At 35.6% G+C, this 12,481-nt stretch overlaps 1 protein-coding gene across 2 annotated transcripts in view; it reads right to left on the bottom strand.

The window, feature by feature from the left end:
- The window catches only part of Rgs7bp (regulator of G protein signaling 7 binding protein), a 96,754-nt gene that overhangs the window by 25,228 nt on the left and 59,045 nt on the right, over nucleotides 1–12,481 (bottom strand). For both annotated transcript variants that reach the window (XM_003461598.5, XM_063258240.1), the window contains exon 3: nucleotides 6,319–6,449. In XM_003461598.5, the coding sequence (XP_003461646.1) occupies nucleotides 6,319–6,449 (131 nt within the window). The remainder of the gene's footprint in view (nucleotides 1–6,318; nucleotides 6,450–12,481) is intronic.

The following is a 12,481-nucleotide window of genomic DNA, read 5'->3' as shown; positions in this document are numbered from 1 at the left end:
TGATATTTTTTCTTTTCTGGTTTCTCCTATCCCTTTTTTCCTTTGCTTTTTTGTTTTCCTTTCAATGTTTGCGTCCCCGCCAGTCTTCAGTCTGCCAGAGATAATGGAAGGCACTGCCATGGACAGCATCTCATTGGAGCTCCTGAGATCGATCTCTAATATCTGATAAAGCTGGCTTTATCCATTTGATGATATTTTTCCAGAAGTAGAAATAAATCTTCTCTGAGTTGTCACTGCAAAGTCATTTTCTAGGAGGCAGGAGCAAATTCTGCCCATCTTCTCTACTCTTAGTGTGTTATCTGCTGTGACACTACATACAGAGCTGGCATTCCAAACAGTTTCCATATGGACTGAATGCGAACAACAAAATGAACATGGCCTACAGCAGATGCATGGATATTGATCCAAACTGATCACTCTCATGCCTTTTCATAACTGGGAGGTGACTTTTAAAACTCTATATTGAGGCTGGGGATTTAGCTCAGCGGCATAAGTACCTGCCTTGCAAGCAGGCGGACGTGAGTTCAATCCCTGGTATTGATTAAAAAACCAAAAAAAAAAAAAAAAAAAAAAAAACACAAAACAAAACCTCCATATTGAAAAGGACTAGGGGAATGTAGCCTATTGGTTAAGTTATTCATTTTTACTATCTTGTGTTTCTGGAAATTATATAACTTAAATAAAAATAACAAGCTATATTAAGTTCAGCTTGTTGTCTGCCCATGTTAAAAATGATTTCAAAGACTTTTCTATACTATAGTAAAGAGATATTGTTAATACCATAAACTACCTGGTAGAAAATAATAACTATACCTAACTTAAAGAGGTCCATACTTGCCCATGCCCTGGGAAATAAACAGTTTTCAAACCAGAAGAGACAGAATATTATTCCTGTCCCCCATTTTCCTACATCTTCTTCTGTCTTACTAAGGTACTGTCATTCCATCAGTGTCCCAGAATAGCAGCTGACATGGTGGCACCAAATGGCAGTGTGAGAAAGCAGAAGTATATGGCTCCTTAGGAACATAGAAGACAGATAATAAAAGACACATTCAGAGGAGGTCCCTGTGAGGCTTTGCTCCAATTCCAGCCCCTAAAGTAGAGCAGGAAAATGTACAGAATATATTTACTATATAATTAATTAATTTCAACTTTTCCACTAGAGTCATGGCTAATTTATATTCCCTATGGATCTCATGAATGTTTCACTTTATTTTTACTATGTATTATGAATTCTTAGAGTTGACTATTTTATCCAATGTAAAGTATTTTAGATATTATTAAGTGAACTATGGATTAACATTCCCTCCAATCTTGAAACATTAGTCTGCAAAATGAGTGTTATTTTGATAAGAAACTAGTACATAATAGATTTTAGGCATTAAACATGGTTTTTATATGCTAATTAATCATTAAATAAGTAAAATCTGTATTTAAAATTCAGCCACTTCACTATTGTTTTCTTTTCACCATTGGTATGTCCTCCTGATCTTTATCTATGAGAGTCACATACTTGGGCAGTACCCAAGGTGCTATGTAATTTTGGGTAACTCATCTCATTGCGTCTCAGTTTTTTTATCTGTAAAATGGGGGAAACACACTTGAGGTTAAAATGAAATAACACATATAAGGCATCTGGTAAGAAAAATTGCCCACTAGGTGGAAGCTATCATAGTTGCTATTATCCTGCTCCTTGAGTGACATCTATTTTGATGAAATGTGACGATGCAATGTCCAGCATTCTGGTAAATAAGGACATGTTGATAGAGTAAAAGATGATTTTAGGTTACCCTGTGATCATGGAACTTAGTTATGCTTATATTCTCCAAAAATTGAAAACTTCTCATTTTTGTCAAATATGAACATTCATGACCTCTTTTTTTTCTTTCATTTAAGTCAGACTCAATGTTGTCTCATCAGAGAACTCTGATTATTTCACCTAAAGTAGCCATCAGTTGCTTTCTAGCACATTATTAATTCTATTTCAATGATTTCACATTGCACTTATTAATATTTAAGATTTTTAGAAAACTTGATCTATCTGTTCTTCCTTCGTCTGTCCTGCTTCTTCCTTTCTTCTTTTTTTTCTTTCTTCCTTCCTCTTCCCAATATATGCGGCATAAGGACTTTTGACTTTCATCACTGTAGTCTCCAGAATGTAGAACAGTGCCTAACATATAATAGAGCTAAACACATACTTGTTCAAAGAATGAATCCATATTTCTACTCAGAATTTAAATCAAAGTCTTTAAGATTTATTCTGCTTTAGTTTTTCTAATTAGCTATTCTATTTTAGTATTAACTGCCTCATTATGTTGGAAAATAAAGTGAACTCTATTCTATTTCTGTCTTCATATTACTTCTTCTGGTGTGCATTATTCTTTTGCATTACTAAGGTATGATGCAGAATATACTACAGCCACTGTCACCTATGTTCCAGTCTTGTCCTAAGGTCACCCTGCACTTTGATAAATAGTTATTCATTAATTTCTCATTAGAGCATTCTGAGGTTTGAGTTCCTAACAGGTTTTGAAAAAGGCTTTTATAAATTTTAACATTTTCCTATTCTTTTGTGTGATCACATTTCCTGTTTTTAGCTTGTATTTATCATGGTGGCACATTTTAGGGAAAAAACTCATCTTATTTTAGGAAGAGAATAGCACATCCTCATTCAAAGGACCAGGGACAATTTTGCTGTAAACTGTAGCAGAGGGGCGGAAGACTTAAAGTGGCCCATGACCAAACAAGAAGAGGTGAGAAAAAGATAGATTAAATTCACAGACAAAGGGCTGATTTCAGAATACCAATGGGGGAGAGGAAGCAAGAGGAAAATTATGGTCAAAATAGCAGGATCATTCAACTTCCTTAGAAATCTGGCTCTACTTTCTGCTCTCAAAGTGCAAAGAAACTTATACATAATCTCAGTTCATATAGTGGTAGGACACAGGCATTAATGGTCAATGTGATTCAGCAACTCAGTAATTAGAAAAGATTTCTTATCTAACTGTGAAGATGTGAGAACAGCTATTTCCCCCCATAAACATAGAAACTAGACTTTGTCAAGCAGAGCTGCAATCTACAACCTAAAGTGTTAGAATCTAAAACTACAATATATCTAAAATTATACCCACCTGTCCTCTTACACAAACACAGGTTTTCATTACCTGTAATAACCCAACAGCCTTTATTAAATGTAGGCTTTACCTTCCATCAATGCGATTTACTTTAATTTTGTCAATCATGAAAAAGGAAAATTATTTTAGTAATGTTTTTATTTCTCCTGCAATAATGCATGATCTTACAAAGTATAATAGGTTTCCAAGTAGACTGTATCAATCAAATTTATGAGACAGCAGAAGTTCAGAAGTGTGGTCCATGTGAGAAGCAGGAAGATCCACTGAAGATGTCATTAAAGGACTAAGAGTCCTTAGATTTCTTTGAGGGAGGAGGAAAATCTTTATTACTAAACTCAAACTCACAGTAGGAGCTTCAAAGTTATTTGGGGCTTGTTTTTCTAGAAGAAACCAAATTCTTAATCTCTGCAGTGATCTCTTGTGCTCTTTCTTTTCAGTGTAAATGCATGAAGACTACTCAATTCAGTAGTAAAACTAAGTAACATGTACATCTGGACTTCTGATGGCAGCCAGGCAAGTGTACAGACATAAAAATAAATTAAGCACACAGACTTAGTTTCTTGTTTTCACGATGATGAGGCATTTATTTGCCTTGCTTTCCAGGGCTTCTGTAAAATGTCCTAGTTTTGTCCACTTTTCTAGGTCTATTTTTATGAGCAGGGAATCCTAGGGTTAAGGACAAGACATATGCTACTACCTTAACTTTCTCAACTGTGCTCTTAAAGTTTAGCACTTTTGGGCTGTAGTCTGTGGGCCAATTTCTTTCTTAACTCACTGTTGGCATTCTATGATCACTAGAGGAAAATATTCCCATACTTTTTGATCAGCATCTCCCAAAGAAGTCTGCAGAAGAAGGTTTCATGTATTTAATGTGTATTGGCTCAAAGCTTCTGGAAACAGACAGGCTACTACTCTATAGTTTCCAGTGATGCCAAAGGAGAGGCAAAGCCTAGTGACACCAGCTGACATTTTTGGTGAGAAGAACAAATAAGCCAGAAGGCCAAAGTAGTATTATACAGTTAATCTCTTAGGTGTAATGAAGAAATTGACAGAAAGAATTAAGAAGTAGAAAATAGGTATTAAAAATATAGGACTAGAAAATCCAAATGAACACTTTAATGAAATAATTCATTCTCTAAGATCTTGTATTTTGCTTAGTATTGTAGACATTTCCAGGAAACTTGTCTGCTATTTATTTTTGTGCATATATTTTTATTTTCTTTGGTTTAATGACATTTTTCATGAAGCCTGATGCAAATGACTGTCTCTATATTTGACACAGTTTTCAGTTCTATATGTTACTATTTTCTTTACTCATGAGCTACCTGAGACTATCTTACCAATAAAGAAGCTGTCTTCTCCTCATTGCCTTAGGACAGTTAGTTCTTGGATATGTGTTTTAGAAGCACAAGAGGCTTGCCAGGAGTATGTGGTACATGCACACTTCCAAAAAGGATGGATAAGTACAGCTTTTTGATTACACATGGTCATCAAGTGTTTACAAGCATGTTCAACTTCTAAAATATTCCATAGATATTCTTTTATTTTCCCCACTGATTTGGTAGCTCTGGGTAAGAATAAAGTATTTGTATTTTTAACAAATGATTCTAATGCTGATGCTGTTAATTCAGAGACTCCAGTTTGAGAACCAGTGCCGATTTCAATGTCTTCCAGGCATTAATGGAGAAGACGGCCACATGAGCCCTACCACACTTTACCTTCATCAGAAACATCTACCACTTTGCATTTACTTTTCTTCAGTGTGGGGAAAAAGGAAAGTGTAAAACAATGTTGAAAGCAGGCAATTAGAAGAGTGAGGAGTAGCAAGAAGAATGACAGGGTAATGGCTGGGGGGTTTTCATTTTTATTCATATGGAGGAAAGGGAGATTTTCCCCCAGAGGATAGCATAACAGGCCTCAGTCCACATTGCGTTTAAAAAACATCTAGAGGCCTCCCAGAGATGCAGATTCAGAAGGTCCTTGGATGAGATTCAGTACCTGCATATTTATCCAACATCCTGGATGAATAATTTTGAGGCAGATTGTCTAATGTTTTCATGTTAGGTAATAATTATAGCAGCATAAATGTAAAATTCAGGTAGGGACTTAATCCTATGTGTGAAAGGAATCAGAGAGCTGTCAGGTATTTTCCTTTGAAGAACTGTGCAAAGAAGGTAGCCACTAAAGCAGTGGATAAGGGTTTGATTCTTTTTTCAGTGCTGGTGATTGAATCCAGGGCCGTATATATGCCAGACAAACACTCTGTCATTAAGCTCACCCTTGGCCTTATTTAATTATTTTTAAAAGTAGAGGCTAGACAAGGGCAGAACAGAGACTGACAGAGAAGTTAAGAGGCAATGAAAACCCAAAAAGCTGGTCAATTAAGAGGTAGCGTTTGTGTTCTCAAAACAAGGAAGCAATCTGGATAAGCATGGAGCTACCAGAAAAGAGCTTTCCTTTCGAAAGTCAACTATGAAAAGATGAGAAGCAGGAGAGACTGAAAGATTAGGCCGAAAACCAAGCAAGCAGAGCAAAGCTCAGGATTTCTGCTCTAAAGTTGCAAGGAGCTCTCTCTTTATAAATCCTTTGGTGTACAGACTGGCTGACTGAACTGTTACAATAAATTTACTATTGTGGGGTCAGCCAGCTTGAGAGTAAAGCCAGGACCAGAAGGCAGAGCATCGTAAAGAATGGGAATCAAAGTCTAATCAAATCATACTAAAGCCACAGCCATTTCTAGAGGGAACAGTCATGGGAGCTGGTGTACTCCCTTTTGGATTGGCAATGAAGTTTTTTTATTACCCCTCTATCTCCCCATTATTTGTTGAGTTCCTCCAGTTCTTAAATTTTTGGAACAATGTGTAATTTGTCTTCTTGCAACTTAATTCATTTAGAGAAATAGCAGCACCCTTGGAAATTATTTACTATCCTAGTAAGACCATTATATACTTTTGGAGTTTATGCCAAGCCTAATGAAAGTCATGGTCACAGTGGTAAAATATTTAAGAATTGCTCCTTACCATCATTTCTTTCCAGAACTATTAGTGTTCTTACACACTTAGACAACAATTCTATGAACTTTTTATTAATTCATGTCCCAAATATTTCCTGAACATTTAAATTCATTCTAATTGTGTGTAGATAAATTTCTCAGTGTTTCCAGCAATCAACAAAATGTAGATACCTTTTCGATGAAACTGAAGAGACCCCAGAAGACAAATGGATTTTAACATCTCTGTTGTGTACATTTCTAAGCAGCACTGTAGCTGTATGTAAAGCCGACAGATTTCTGGATGTATCTCACCATCTTCTGGGCTGCAACAGAATAAAAAAGAAAAACTGTCAATGTTCTCAAGATCTCACTCATCACCTCTGAGAAGGGAAAATGCTCAATACAGATTCCTTAAAGCTTTGAGTCTAAAATACGAGGCTTCCTGCTTTCAAACCAATAACCATTGTGACAGTTCTTACATAAGTGTCTTTCTGACTAACTGCTCTTAATTCTTCCCTTGAGCTGCAGCCTTCTGCTGGGAGCTTAAAATCATAAATGCTTTAAGTAATTGAGAGTATCAGACATTTTCAATTTTTCTGTTGGAATAAATTTCCAAAATATACTTAAACCATAATAGTCTTCTATCCTGCAAAAAGAGATTAAAAATTCTTGTTTTTAGAGAAATGAACAAGATCTGTTCAACTAATGTTTATAAGACAATTCTTGAATATTAGGGCTCTAGCATAATATGATTAGAGAGCCAATTTATCAATTATTTTTTTATCAAGGTTTTTTGTCTCAGTCTAAACGATATACCTCTATTTTTCCACTATGGCTAAATTATGAATGAAAAGTCAAATGTTTTTAATAAGTAAGTAAAAATTTATGAAAAAAGAGAAAAGCAATAAAATTCTAATAATTATGCTTAACAACCTAAGATAAATACACATTGAGCTTCTTTTTCGGGGGACGGGGAGCATATGTGTCATTATCCCCAGAGGTACTCTACCACTGAGCTGTATACCCAATTCTTTTTAATTCAAAATGAATTTTGTTCTGGGGCAAGATCCTGCTAAATTACCCAGGTAAGACTCAAAATTGGTATCCTTCTGCCTCAACCTCCCTGAGAGCTGGGCTTATCATTGTGTAGCACCACATCAACCAGACACCAAATTTATGCTTGAAATTTTATTCTAACATTTCTTAGTCATTCTTTACTATGTATGGTAGAACACGGAGTAATCACTTTTGCTTTTTGACTAAGAGGAGAGAAATGAGCACAGCCTGGTGGTGCAGGTCTGTATTCTCAACACTTTTGGAGGCTGAGGTGGGAGGATCACAAGGGCAGACGTGGTCTGGCATTTCAACAATTTAGCAAGTCTCTATCTTAAAAATAAAAAATGGACTGGTGATGTAGCTCAGTGAGAAAGCCCTATAGTCAAGGTTTACCACCCCTCCCCCAAGAGGAGAACAATAAGTTATTGATAAAATAGTACTTTTATTTTATATACAACTAAATTGCTTAATTGGAAAATAAACTGGAAAAAGGGTTAATGTTTAGCAATAGATTTGAGATGAAAGAAAGCCTAAAAGTGAATTCTGAAAAATTTCCTAATGTGTTATCTTTACTTCTATCTCCATTCATCTAAAATGCAACGAATCCTGATTAAATAATGTAGCATTTGGACTTGATTCCTTTGTAAAGTGGGTCAGTGGCAAAATGTCAGGGGTAATTATCAGAAAAAAGGTGGCTTCATTTTTAAGCTCTGAAAATACAGTAAAAAGAATTTGTAAGTACACAGGACTTGATAATGACAATTAGTTTTCTTTTTCCATACTTATTTAGAGGCAAGAGCTTATCTAACCATATGGCTTTATATAACTTGGGAAAATGCAAAATGCTTTGCCTCAGTATCTGTGATACCTGTGGTGTCATCTCAGGTCTTTCCTGTGTGAGACAGAACAAAGTGCCTCAGAGAGCTTATGGTGAGATGTGGCTTTATCTGGAAATTAAGACTACCCTGCTTCCTCATTTGTTCCCAGGGGTTCAGCCCTAGACTGACCTTGGAAGCAAGTAGATTTTGGGAGAAACTTTTCTCTTAGAGCTTCTTCCCACAGGAACCTTCTGCTTTCAAGCCCTCTCCCTGCTACCAGGAGGCGCCCTCCGGCCTAGTGGCCTCTCCCCACATTTTTCATATCATCTTTAGCAGTTGGAAATGTCTCTGCGTCCCATTTCCTAATGGCCCTGTTAGATTCTGAGTGGTAAACGGGAATTAACAGTTCCTGTAATAAAAAGTGATTTTGGTATATTATCCATTAATATATTGCTTTTCATAGAACAATCTGAAGATAATGTCTTATTCCAGAGGCAAGCTAGAAGGAATATCTTTTAAGACAGGCAGGTCTTTTCTGTGCTGCTTCACCATCCCAATTGCAACTGCCTATTTTATCCTATGCATAACATTGGACCTGGTGGTTCATATGCAGATTAAAGACAAAAGACACAAAGCCCTATTATAAATCTGCAGTGTACATTTTATGCACATTTTGTAAATAAGTCAGTTAGCCAGTATAGTATCATTCCATGGAGTATTCTTATTTTCACTGGTACAAAATATGTGCCTAATGACTTGGTTCCAGAAACATGCAAATTTCATATGTAGATGACATTTTATGTAATTTAAACAAATGATAACTATATTAACATACTTAAGAGCCAATGCATTTTGGTTATCATTTAATAACTAGAGAAGTAAAGCAATGTATAAAATGCTTCTGGCAAAAGGCAAATCAACATAGAGATGAAACTGTCTACTTTAAAATGTTTTTGTTGGTGCTATCTCCCAAGGCCTCTGGGGAGATAGCCATGGGGATTCAAAAGGTTGTGGAGCCTTCACACTCCTATATGTTGAGGGAAGTATCTGAAATAGGTGCCACCAGTAATATAAACTTGGAAAACCAAAGTACAGAAAAAGAAAGGAACTAGTTAAAGAACAGTAGAAACACGTGTGTGATGCTCCCTAGACCAGCTCTCGTTACCCCTGGACTCGTACGATTTATGCCTCCCATTTTATTTAATTTTTTAAAATTTTATTTAAAGAGAAATAAAAGCAAAACAGAAAAAAAGGTAGTAATAATACAGAATTTCAAACAAAAATAAACACTAAGAAATCACTAGTTGATAAATTACATACTGTCATCTTAGAAATAGTTGTTCAAGTTACAAAATTAAAGCATATAAAGTGAACATTCAAACAGTGAGACTGCAAGCAGCTCTGTTGAACGATCCGACAAAATCTTAGTAATATGGTCATCTATCTTACACACTTAAGCATACATGCAGTTAATAACCTTTAGAGCACTTTCTTTTCCTCTCTTTTTTACAATAGCAATTACAAATTTTGGGTTTTATTTCTCCTACAGTTCTTATTACTTTTTAAACTAGAGACACAATATGATATGTATAAATGATTCTTATTTATTTCACTTATGAAGATGGTCTGAAGTTGCCTCCATTTACCTATGAAGGCCTCAAGATCATCCTTTTTATAGCTGAGTAATATTTCATTGTACAAAAATACCACATCTTTTTCATCCACTCTGCAGTTGATGGGCATTTTGATTGTTTCCAAGATTTAGCTATTACAAATTGTGCTGCTATGAACATAGGTACACATATATCACTGTGACATGACCTTTTCAGTATTTCTGGGAAAATAACCAGGAGGTGAATAGCTGGGTTGAATGGAACTTCCAATCCAGTCTTCTGAGAAATCTCCCTACTGATTTCCATAGTGGTTGCACCAGTCTACATCCTACCAACAATGGAGCAGTGTTCCTTTTCCCCCTGCAGCCTCACCAACATTTGTTATCAGTTGATTTCTTGATGGAAGCTATTTTTTTTCGGAGTGAGACGAAATCTCAATGCTGTTTTAATTTGCATTTCTCAAATGACCAGTGATGATGAACTTTTCTTTATGTATTTATTTGCCATTTGTATATCTTCATCTGAGAACTGTGTGTTCATCTGGGATACCCATTTTTGGAGAGGGTCTTTGAATTTGGGGGGCTTGATGTTCTTCAATTCTTTATATGTTCTGGATATAAGTCCTTTGTCTGAGGGGTTTCTGGCTACAATTCTTTCCCATTCTGTGGGTTTTCTTTTCACTCTGTCAGTGATTTCTTTTTAAGTGCAGAAACTTTTCAATAATATGAGAGCCCAGCTGTTGATTCTTTGAAGTATTTCCCACGTAGTTTGCATTTTTGTTCATGAATTCTCTGCTTACCCCTGTGTCTCCAAGACTTCTAGCTACCTTGTCTTCCAGTAGATTTAGTGTTTTCATTTTGATATTTAGGTCTTTGATCCATTTAGACTACAGTTTTCTGCATGTGATAGGCTTGGATCTAGTTTCAGTCTTCGGCATGTGGAGAGCCAACTTTTCCAACACCATTGATTAAAGAGGCTATCCTTCTTCCAGTGAACATGTTTAGCCCCTTTGTCAAATATTAGGTGTCTGAGTGTCTTTGTAGTTGTGCGTGCATTTTCTAGTCTATTCCATTGATCCCCAGGTCTATTTCTTTGCCAGTACCATGATGATTATATTATCACTGTGGCTTTGTAGTATAGTTTCAAGTCAGGAAATGAGATGCCTCCTGCCTTGCTTTTGTTGCCCAGAATTGCCTTTGCTATTCTACGTTTCTTCTATTTCCAAATGAATTTTAGGAGTTTTTTCTCTAGATCTGTGAGGTATGTTGGTGGTATTTTGATTGGGATTGCATTAAATCTGTATAAGAGTTTTGGGAGTATGGCCATTTTCACAATGTTGGTTTTTCCTAGGCAAGAGCAAGGAATATCTTTCCATTTTCTAATATCCTCTTCAATCTCCTTTTTAGGATAGCATGATTTTCAGCATATAGGTCTTTTACATCCTTAGGTTGATTCCTAATTATTTCATTTTTTATATGCTATTGTGAAGGGTGATATTTCCATAATTTGTCTCTTGGTGAGATTTTTGTTTGTGTACAGAAATGCTATTGGTTTTTGAGCACTGACTTTGTATCCTGCTACACTGCTGAATTTGTTTATTATTCAGTAGTTTTTTTAATGGAGTTTTTTGGGTCTTCTATATAAAGTATCATGTCATCTGCAAATAGTGATAATTTAACTTCTTTTTCTCCTATCTTTATTTCTTTTATTTCTCTCTCTTTTCTGATTGCCCTGGCTAGTATTTCCAGAACTATATTGAATAGGAGTGGTGATAGTGGACATCCTTGTGTTGCTCTTGATTTTAGTGTGAAAACTTTCAGTTTTTGTCCATTTAGTATAATGTTGGCTGTTGGTTTATCACAGATGGCCTTTATGAGATTGAGGTAGACATCTTGTATTCTGAGTTTCTGAAGGTTTTTTTTTTTTTAATCATGAACATGTGTTGGACTTTATTGAAAGCTTTTTCTGCGTCTATTGAGAAGACCACGTGGTTTTTGTTTTTGGCTCTGTTGATGTGGTGTATTACATTTATTGATTTGTATATGTTAAACCACCTCTGCATTCCTGATATGAATCCCACTTGGTCGTGATCTTCTTGATGATTTGCTGCATTCTATTTGCCAGTCTTTCATTGAAAAACTTTGCATCAGTGTTCATTAGTGAGATTGGTCTATAGTTCTTCTTTTTGATTAGGTCTTTCTCTGGTTTTGGTATGAGAGTAATACTTGGCTCCAGGAATGATTTAGGGAGGATTGCTTCCTTTTCAATTATGCCTCTCATTTTAAAGTTGAAAATGTTTCCCTGTCACTGATTATTAAGAGCACTTAAAAGAAAAATTGTCCAACGTGCTATAATACATCTACTTTTATAAATAGTGAACCAAAAAGTCTTTTAAACAGCATTAAATGCAGTTAGGCTATTTTCATAACAAGTGAACCAGAGTTAGAGTATGGAGACTGGAGACACAGCAAAAAGAACAGCATTCTGAATGCTTTTGAAATTTCTTAGGGATGCATTACAAAGTCTAAGGAGACATTTACATTAAAATAAAATTAGATTGTAGACTTCCTCCAGAGCCTAAAGACAATTTAATGTAGAGGTGATTATATATGCTTACTCTAAAATCATTTGTTCTTATTAATCAAAGTTGGGTCTATGGGAATCACCTTGAGGTGACACTCATTTAATTCAGTCACAGATCTTACGGGTTAGTGACAAGTGTATGAATAATTATTTTTTTCTATCGAGTTTAAGCCACCAGCTAACCTGATCATTTTGATTAATTTCAAAGCTTTAGTGTTTATGGGGGGAAAAAAAAGCAAAATTGATTTCAACAAAATTTCAGGGCTCAAATTGGGTCCAAAAGCA

The sequence above is a fragment of the Cavia porcellus genome, unplaced genomic scaffold (genome assembly GCF_034190915.1).
Source record: "Cavia porcellus strain 051 isolate PalLab524CR breed Dunkin Hartley unplaced genomic scaffold, mCavPor4.1 scaffold_11, whole genome shotgun sequence".
NCBI classification, from domain to species: Eukaryota; Metazoa; Chordata; class Mammalia; order Rodentia; family Caviidae; genus Cavia; species Cavia porcellus.
The sequence above is the reverse complement of the archived record's forward strand: the minus strand, read 5'-3'. Positions and strand labels throughout refer to the sequence as shown.